The following is a 9,735-nucleotide window of genomic DNA, read 5'->3' as shown; positions in this document are numbered from 1 at the left end:
GGCTTTTTTATAGGCATTATTTACATAGTGGGTTGAAAAAGTAATGAATGAACATTATAGATAGCACCGCAAGTAAAAAGGAAGAAGACATTCACGAAATACAAGTTACAAGATTACAAATACAAGATTGAAAAATACAAATACAAAATTGAAAAACAACAAAAAATACGGGTCGTCAAAACCCTATTGCGTATCAGTATGCATTCAGCACTTCAGTTTATTAACAATAGTATCGTGATTGTTCTCGGAAGCGATTTCAGTTGGTGGCAGTTTGTTCCAATCGTAGGTGGCAAGCAATAGTGGTGACTGATGCACAAGTTTAGTACAGGCGAACTATGGCTCTACTTTGAAAGGGTCATGTGATCAGGGAAAGACGCGAAGGGCCGGTTTGATATGGGCTGCTGTGAATGCCGAGGGATTATGATACAGTCGGTGAAAGTGAGATAGCAGTGTGGCCAGTCTTCTTTTTTCGAGCATACATAAATTGTGAGATAATTTCCTGTTAGTACGCTGTTGTAACTAGAATATTTTATCCTGGCAAATATAGTAGCCTTATTCTTTTAGCAATTTGGGATTGTTGGTAAGGCATTGTGCCTGCAGATTCCCAATGATAGCTACATATTTGGCAGCTCGGTGTGCTGGGTGAAACCTAATATAACAGCTACCATATTGTATTCACAAAAAATTAAATTATGGGGTTTTACGTGCCAAAACCAGTTCTGATTATGAGGCACGCCGTAGTGGGGGACTCCGGAAATTTGGACCACCTGGAGTTCTTTAACGTGCACCTAAATCTAAGTACACGGGTGTTTTCGCATTTCGCCCCCATCGAAATGCGGCCGCCGTGGCCGGGATTCGATCCCGCCATATTGTATTCACGCTCTCTCTCTCCTTATATATATATATATATATATATATATATATATACATATAAAGAGAGAGAGAGCATGAACATATATAGATATATATATATGGTTAAACCTAATATAACAGCTACCATATTGTATTCACGCTCTCTCTCTCCTTAATATATATATATATATATATATATATATATATATATATATATATATTCTTCTCGTATTCTGGCGACGGCAAAATTGTGAATTTCATTACTCATTCACGTCATCATAGGCATTCCGTCAACACCATATCTGACGCCGACAGCAGAGTAGTAAGCTTCATGCTGCTTGAGCCAATTATCCCACACAGAATGGCCTATTACTGCGGGCTTTTAAGCATTGCGTCATTACTGTCAGGTCTAAACATTACGAGCTTGCGACGAGCGACGGTGACGCAATTATTCCGCTTACTGAAGCTCGCACTGACGTCATTCATTAGCCCGGTTGCGTCATTGGCGACCGCTGTGTGAACCGAACCTCGAAGACCTTAATCGCCCTATATGCACACAGCGACACACAATCCCTGGATCGGGAAGTGCAAGCAGCAGGGGTAGAGCCTTTGCGCCTTGTGGAGCGGAAATGCTCGCGTGAAGCGACAAGTCCATGCGACGTATAGTGTTGCATTAAAGATTAAATCGTCGCCATCGAAAACCCACCGCTCGTGTCGTTCGGGAGGTGACTTCGTAGTCAACGCGCCAATACTCCCTTACCGCCTTCACATTTTTGTTTGAGATAATAACTTTCCAAGAGCGCGCCTTCGTGTTACGTAATCCCACTGAATTCGGTTCAACTTCTGAGCGCCATCAGATTATGAGCAACAGGGCGAACACTTTGACCTAACGCAACTTTTTTTTTTATCCTCCGCTGACGCCTAACAAAGCAAGATACAGGACTCTATAGAAGGGCCGAGAAACTTTGAAGATGATGAAAGAGCTGAGGGCACCTGAGGTTATCTGAAGCTTAGGGTCAAATGACGTAAGTGCTTGAAAAAAAAAAAAGAAACGTACGCGGAGCTGCAAAATTGATAGGAAACATGAGCAAGGGACGATGTTCCTCTAATAACTTCGGTAATGAAAACAAGTGTTCAGCTAAAGGTTCGTGTAATCAGTGTAGTGCATGAAAAAAAAAAGTAGCCAAATGAGAGAACATAAAATAATAGGAAAGCGTTGGAAAAGGTGGGCTTGCTCTACGGCTCTTAATTTCAGGGTCCTAAGTGTGTTCTCATTTCTCTCGCTTCTTTCTGGTTTCGTTGTCTGAGAATGATGAGATGGCGTCTATGATTATACATACTTCGTTCACAAAGATCAAGCGCCACGATTAGATAAATGAGGCAATCAAACAAGCGGCGCATCTTTCGAGTTAATAATAACGGACCTCATCAAAGTCCTTTGATCAAAACTATGAAACGAATCTGGCCTAAGTTAAGTAGGTTTTTTGTGCACACACACCCATACACGTGTTCGAATCAACATATATAGCGAAGAAAGAGACAATATTTGTGACGTCATCAAAGGTAGGCGGTTGCAAAAAAGGACATGCCGGCCTAATCCGAAGAACTCTAATACAGCAAATTGGCATTATTTATTACTCTGTGATTTTTATATGTAAAACTTAGTCGTCAAACGCCAGAGGAAATGCTTTTGCGGAATCCTATGACATCTCCCATGACTTCCATGGCCTTGCTGTCAGTATAAGTCATAAGTAGTTTCCAGAATTTTTTTCATGGGCGTGCATATTCCACCATTTGCGCTGCATGTGTCCACAAAATGAGAATCGGGAGGTTATAAATGAGTGCTTTTTGTTTGTTTACAAATGAAATGTCGAGCGTACGTCGCACACCTCCTGGGCATCGTCGTTGGCGCAGCTACCGTATCTTCTCAACGCTGACCCAGACGCCTTTTTTGGGCGAAGCTACGATGGATTGCGTCTTCAGTTCTAATTCACCCTGCAAGAAGAAGAAAGAAAGAAAAACAAGCAATATATGAAACATTTTCATCACTATAAGGATACTGCACTAGTCAAGGGATATTACGAAATGTACTGTCACACGAAGGTCAACTGGGAATTTGACAAGTAAGTATGCTTGATTATATTTAATGTTTGCTGTTTAAATTAATTACCAGTTAGTTTTTGTGAACACACCATTTTGTACGGGCACTGGGTAAAAACAAGGGAATAAATATGCGTAGCTAGTCCACGCTCCCTTATACAGAATAACATATCTTGGGCAAATGACTAGAGCTTCAACGGCAGTAATGAAATATAAAAAGTGAGGAATGTCAAATATTGCAACAATAAAGGAAACCCTGCAGGGGACAAAAAAATTTGTGAAAGTAAATTGCAGAGAAACAATGTAAAGAAATCACATAATACTGCGCTATGTACCACCAAAACGGCGATGTACTACCTGGTTTAGCAAAACGTTTTTATACTTTGTGTGCCACACTCATAAGCCATTCGCTACATTTTTGCAGATATCCCGAATATCATGAAAGACTTGTGAATTTAAACCGTTACGCAAATAAAAGCCTTAAAAGTTATCCAAGTGCAAGCACCTGCATATTCATAGATAGCAAATAGGTAGCGGTGATGCCAAAAAATAACGTCCATAAAGGAACAATACCTGGAGTGTATGAATCATCGGTGGGTGACACTTCACGGCAAAGTTCTTTCTCATTTCCCATTTTGCACCATGTCGCCAACATTTATGGATTATTTTGCTGTTTCAGCAGGCCCACTTAATTACTATATAACCAGGTGTCTGGCAAACAGGATGATAGAATGCTGCTGCAGGGTTCCAGAACAAAAGGAAAGATAGCACGCAGTGATTCACTTTTGTTTTAAAACGTAGAACGAGACGTGCCGCGCGTTGAATCAACTTGCAAGCACGCACCCGCATAGTGGACTAATAGACTGGAAGTTTGTTGGCAGTAGGCTGGTCGTTCTAGGGCGCTTATTTATTCCAGTCACATCAATATTGTGTCCGAACTGCGTGGTGGCGCCACCAAATTCCTTTCATTCTCTTTTTTTTTTGTATTTCCTTGCCTTCATATAGCGTGCACCGCTCTGAGGGCTAGCAAGACTTCTTGCAGTAGCTGCGTTCGCATGCAGAAATACTCAGACGTTTTTGGCAGCAATTATGTGAAACTGTTCCTTAATTAGGGTCAATAATAAAGGAAAAAAAGTTTCAATTCTAAAAAATTAACAAGCTGTGTTATAGGACCGTTAATAGGTTGCTTTAAATCACTTTGCTTTTCGTTGTTTTTCTTTTCTGGTTTTCCATTAGCAGCCCGTCGCGGCAGCTGGCGCGCAGGTTCGCGCGACACGCGCGAGCACGAGACATGTCCGAATTCCGCCATATGGTCGAATTTGGTAATAGTGGAACTTTGAGCCAATCAGAGAGGCAGTAGCTGTCCTCTGGGCTTCTCTGATAGGCTCAAAATGCCGCGATTACCATCTTCGACAACACGAAAGTAAATTCTGGAGTTTTACGTGCCAAGGCCTTGATCTGATTATGAGGCATAGCCGTAATGGGGGACTCCGGATTAATTTTGACCGTCAGGGGATCTTTAGCATGCCCGCAATGCACGGGACACGGGCATTCTTGCATTTGAAATGCGGCCGCTGCGGCCTGGATTCGATCCCACGACCTCGTGCCCAGAAGCGCAACACCATAGCCGCTAAACCACCGCGGCGATTACCAAGTTCGACAACATGGCGGAATTTGGCGATGTCCAGGATAGCACCCCTGGCCGCGAAACACGCGGAATGTTATATTTTGATGACCGAGCTTGCCTACCTTGCACAGCGTTGCACATTAAGTGTGAAAATAAGCATAGGTATCCTCTCACGTTAAGAGTAGTCGCTTTGGAGCAGCAGAAGCATAGTTTACATTTCTTTTTTGTTGCGGATTTAGAGCTACAGCATTAAAATTTTGATCTTTTTTTTACAGACTGATTTATGGCGTCCTAATTCTCAGGTTCGTGTTCAAAGCACAAGCAGGTCGATTCACTTGCGTTTTCGTGTCTGGAGCCTAAGTGCAGCCGGAAACGATGCACCAGCTTGGCAACAATGAGCTTCATCTCGAGCTGCGCCAACTTAAGGCCCACGCAGTTGCGAGGCCCGATTCCGTAAGGCTGGAAGGCGAGTGGATCCCGCGACTCTTTCTGTTCAGGAGAGAACCTGCAGGGATCGGAGCAATAATGTGGCCAGAGCGATTAAGCTGGTCGCGTGTACGGTAATGCACATAAGTGTTTTCTATTGATCACGAATAATTCGAAATGTGCGTTTAATGAAAGATTGTTCCAGCTACTCTTTTTCACACGGACGAACATACGTACATTGCAGGTCACAAATCGGCACTAACGTAAATCAGATGTACAATAAAATCACATAAACACAACAGATACGCAGAGCACAACGCGTCACACTTTAGGGGAAGTTCTTCCTCGCTTCCTATTTTATACTATGCCACACTTTGAGTCGGAAGTAGTTAGCGAAATGTCATAAAAATATGTATTACACGACAAAGATGATAAAGATGACAAATGAAACAAATAAAATGCCACAAATAGCACATGTACTTTAGGCAGCAATCGCCACACTTTAGGGTAAAGTTCTTTCTCGTTTCCCATTTTACCCTATGTTGCAGTGTGAGGCAGCCATACGAAGCGAAACGCCATCAAAATACGTATTAAGTCGCGAACAATATCAAAAAGGTAAAAGAAACAAATAATAAAGGGACACAAACATAACAAATATTCTGGGTACGAAAGGTCGCACTTTGAGGATCCACGTACGCACTTTGAACTTGAAATCATTGAGTCGAATGTCATGAAAATATTTTTCGCATGTAACTGTCTATCAACTAGGCGGAATAAACATTCGTAAGAGGACATAAACACAACAAATGGTCAGAACGCAGTACGGCGCAGCTTGAGACGGCAGGTACACGCCTTGAGGCTGCCACTGATGAGTCAGCATAACACGCAAACTAACTGTAGCTTTGACTCGCGTCTTCATTGACACGAATATTGAAAATTAACTAGAATATGCTTGCTTATTACATACGTAAAATGATCACAGTATCTTTCTTTTTTTATCAGATGCTGCAGGAATAAGATCAGAATAGCTGCAGTGTTGTCATGTTGTCAGTGCAAGCAATAAACGACTACTGCTGAAAGCATGCAGCATGTCGCCCAATTTAGTTAACTGACAGTTAGAGCGTGTGTGCCGGGCTCCACGCGTTCGCTATAGTCTCGTAGTGCATTACAGCCGCTCTACAAGTTTATCTTGTCTCATCGCCTGAAGAGAACAAAAAAAATATGAGAAAGCTAATGTAGGACGAATGTAACCAACGATAGGGCTTGGGTGTTACCAGGCGCTTAAGAGCATTAGCACACAGGGTGTGGAATCTTCGTAATAGTGAGACGCTTGCCTGTCGGGATCGAATTCTTCCGGCCTGTCCCAGTAACGCGGGTCCATGTGTATCTGTTGGGTGCAGGCCATTATGTTGAGCCCTTTTGGCAGGATCATGTCCTTGTAACGGTAATCACAGGCGGCTTGCCTTGATGTGAACCTGTTGAAAGAAGGATGGTGGACATTTGTTTTGGAAGATAAACTCGTTCGCATGGGTAAACTTGAAAAGGCCCGAGTGCGGTGAACACACATGCCGGCCCTCCTGTCTCCAAGAGCCTTGTACACTTAAGATAGATTTTATTTAGTTATTTATTTATTTACATATACCTTACAGACCTCATCAGAAGTATTATGTAAGGGGGGGGGGGGCGGTCAAATACAAAAGTCAGTACATATAAGGATAACAATAAAAAAACATAACTGCAAGATAGAGGTAAGTACAAAACTAGTGGTCCCGTGAATATGTAAGATTACAAGATATTGCAATTTGGAAATGATGATATGAAGTGCCAGCTACTTTCGTTTACATTGCTGTGCGTGACAGCCACTGCAACTATCAGGTCTTTAAAAACTACTTTTACGGCATCTGCGCTTATGATAGTGACGAAAGCAAAACTACGTATGCAAGCAAATCATGTAAATAAATACTGTCGTGCTTTTCCGTCGATTGCACGTCGAGCGCATCAATTACATCGTGTACGCACATCGACACAGACAAGCAGACAGATAGGTAGGACTAGGGAGCAATGAGGTAAGATAGGGTAACGTAGACCAAGGCCGTAAGGTTGGGTGGTGCGTTCCGGTGAGGTTATGTACGGTAAAATAGGTCAAGGTATGGTTAGGTGAGTCAGGTGAGTAGGCATAGGCACGGCAAGGGAGGGTGTGGTAAGGTAGGGTAATATAGAGTAATGTAGGGCAAATTAGGTGGCGGTAAGTATACGTAAGGTAAAAAAGGGTGAGGTAAGCTAGGGTGAGGTAAGACTATGTATTTTGGTAGGGGGTATGTTACGAAAGCAGTTAAAATGGCGACGTCATCTTGCCATAGGAAGAATTGCTGTGACTTAAATATCGTTCATGCCCGTACAAAATATATTCTGACTCGTCTCCACTTGGTTGTCTTGCGCTTAGCATAATAAGTTCCCCTGACAGAATCTGAATGACCCTGCTTCCTGAACCTTTTCACTTTCCTTGTGTGTTTGGTGTAAAAGAGATTAGGCTTTCCGCCTATACTTCCTGACTCCTACAACATTTTATAGCACATGTTTTCTAACAACTTCGAAGTGAATCCGTGAAATAAATGCACGATATAAAGTCACATTCAGGCCGTTTTGTATGCAAGTAGTTAATTGATGTCTTTGCAGTTAGCGTTTGAGACAATTCACCCTAATATGAACTGTTTAAGCCCTTGTATCATCACAGATCGACGAAAAGTTCCAGTGAAATAGCCGTGATTTCCAATACCGCGAGATGAAAAGAAAAGTCAGTATGCAGCAATAACACGCCAACCCTCCGCACCGTTTTACCCCTTCATCTTAGTGATTGGGAAAGGAAATACCGTTTTTTACAATAACAAACGTGCGGATATAGTTAAATTGTCCAAGCACATGAAGATGCTATTTTCAGCATCGAGCCGCGGTCTAGAAAAAAATAGACTTCGATGTTTGTCGCATACCAATACGTAATATGAACCGTAGCGTCTTTCTGTAGCGTACTTTGTCTAAGCTTTGCTGGGACACTGTACTTTCGAATCCCTGTTGATAACACTTTCCTAAGCTTCCCAAGCCGTTTCAGCTTCGTTTATTAAATAGATAAGGCACCGCACAAACATTAGCCTCATATGTAGAAACGTGCTCTCGCATCTCTTTCTTTATATAGCGCGCACTGGTACTTACGCGATCACTGGAGAATAACGGCGAAGCGTCTCGAATATCACCTGCGTCGTGTATGGTAGGTCACTGATGGCGTCGTACGAGAATTCACCCTGCAACGAAAAACACGGTGGGGCAGGTCCATTGATATTGTCACAGAGAGGAAAGAAAGGTTTCGTTTATAGAGCTATATTTGTCAAACATTGACGAGAATGACACTTAAGATAACTTGTCCGGTTTAAGGCTACGACGCTGGACAGTGGGCTGTTAGGGACATTGAAGCGTGACAGAATGGGCTTCTTGCTGGCTTTGCATGGTGCTTGTGTATAAAACGCTATTCAAAGACACAGGTCCGGACACATTTAATTAATTTAATCTATTGCGTCTTATGAGCCAACGTCGCAATATGATTATGAGGCACGCCGTAGCGGTGGACTCCGGATTAATTTTGACCACTCGGGCTTCTTTAACGTGCCGTATGTCTAAGAGCACGAGCGTAATTTTGCATTTCGCCCACATTGAAGTGCGGTCTTCGCGGGCCGGATCGAATCAGCGACCTCGCGCTCAAGAGTGGCACGCCGTAGCCACTAAGCTACCGGGAGGGGTTGATTAAATTAGAGAACCAGGGCTCCTTGAATGTGCACCCAAAGCAAGTGCTCCTATTCCGAACCTGTCAAAATGCTGTTGGCCCTGCAGCTAGTCGAAACGACGACATCGTGCTCAGCCACGCAATGCCATAACAAGTGAGCCACCACGGCGGCTACAGACTATAAGCTAAAGTACAGAATTGAGGACGCGCAGGAGGAGCGTCACTACCAACTATTTCACTGGTCTTCGAATGCGTCGCTGTTGCCTCAAGCAGTTCCATATGGGAACGCCGCAGCCATCTCAGACGGGAGAAGGATCCAAAGCCCGGCTCAGGGTAGGCCCGGAAAAGCTAGCCGGGGCTTGGACCTTGAGATTATCCACAGTGCATCCGCAATGTACCTGTCGCCTTGCTATACCAAGCTCTTTTTATTAATTCAAAAACTCTTTTTTATGTGGCACAGATCTGGTCTTGCAATGCGGTTTCTCGAAGGGCATTACCCCAGCAGTGGGACATTACCTGACAGACAAATCGTCATGTCCCGTGGCACTTAAATATATTCGGTAATTCAATTTTTATTTAATCAAATTAAAGCAGATGTTTCGGTTGCTAAGTTCAAGCCGCGCGCACAGTAGTAACACATGTCTGCTTAGCAGATATCCTAAGACTAATTGACGTTGCCCAACACAGAGGCTCCGAAATTGAACTCCAGGGGCTACTTGGGGCACTGCGGTCTGGCAGACAATGCTCTCGCGGACACAGAGGCAAGAGCTGCCTGGCATAATGGCTGCGCAGTACACAGTGCTTTTTCGGGGACCTTATATAAACTGTCTACTGGTTCTTGCGATATGGAGTTTTGCCACCAATCACTGGGCACAGCCAGACCATCAATACCAGCACCTGCACAAGTTCGACGCCGATATGTCCATCGGTGAAAAATCAGCGCGAAATAAACACGGAC

General features: G+C 43.4%; 1 protein-coding gene across 1 annotated transcript in view; it reads right to left on the bottom strand.

The window, feature by feature from the left end:
* Positions 1 to 1,074: 1,074 nt before the first annotated feature.
* Positions 1,075 to 9,735, bottom strand: part of LOC119453379 (cytochrome P450 6B5) — a 100,784-nt gene continuing 92,123 nt past the window's right edge. The window contains exons 11-14 of the mRNA XM_037715422.2: positions 8,213 to 8,301; positions 6,340 to 6,480; positions 4,919 to 5,084; positions 1,075 to 2,847 (exon numbers count right to left, since the gene is read on the bottom strand). Coding sequence (XP_037571350.1) covers positions 2,767 to 2,847; positions 4,919 to 5,084; positions 6,340 to 6,480; positions 8,213 to 8,301 — 477 coding nt within the window. The 3' untranslated portion in view covers positions 1,075 to 2,766. The remainder of the gene's footprint in view (positions 2,848 to 4,918; positions 5,085 to 6,339; positions 6,481 to 8,212; positions 8,302 to 9,735) is intronic.

Source organism: Dermacentor silvarum, chromosome 5 (genome assembly GCF_013339745.2).
Source record: "Dermacentor silvarum isolate Dsil-2018 chromosome 5, BIME_Dsil_1.4, whole genome shotgun sequence".
NCBI lineage: Eukaryota > Metazoa > Arthropoda > Arachnida > Ixodida > Ixodidae > Dermacentor > Dermacentor silvarum.
Note: the sequence above shows the minus strand (reverse complement) of the source record. Positions and strands in the feature narration are given on the sequence as shown.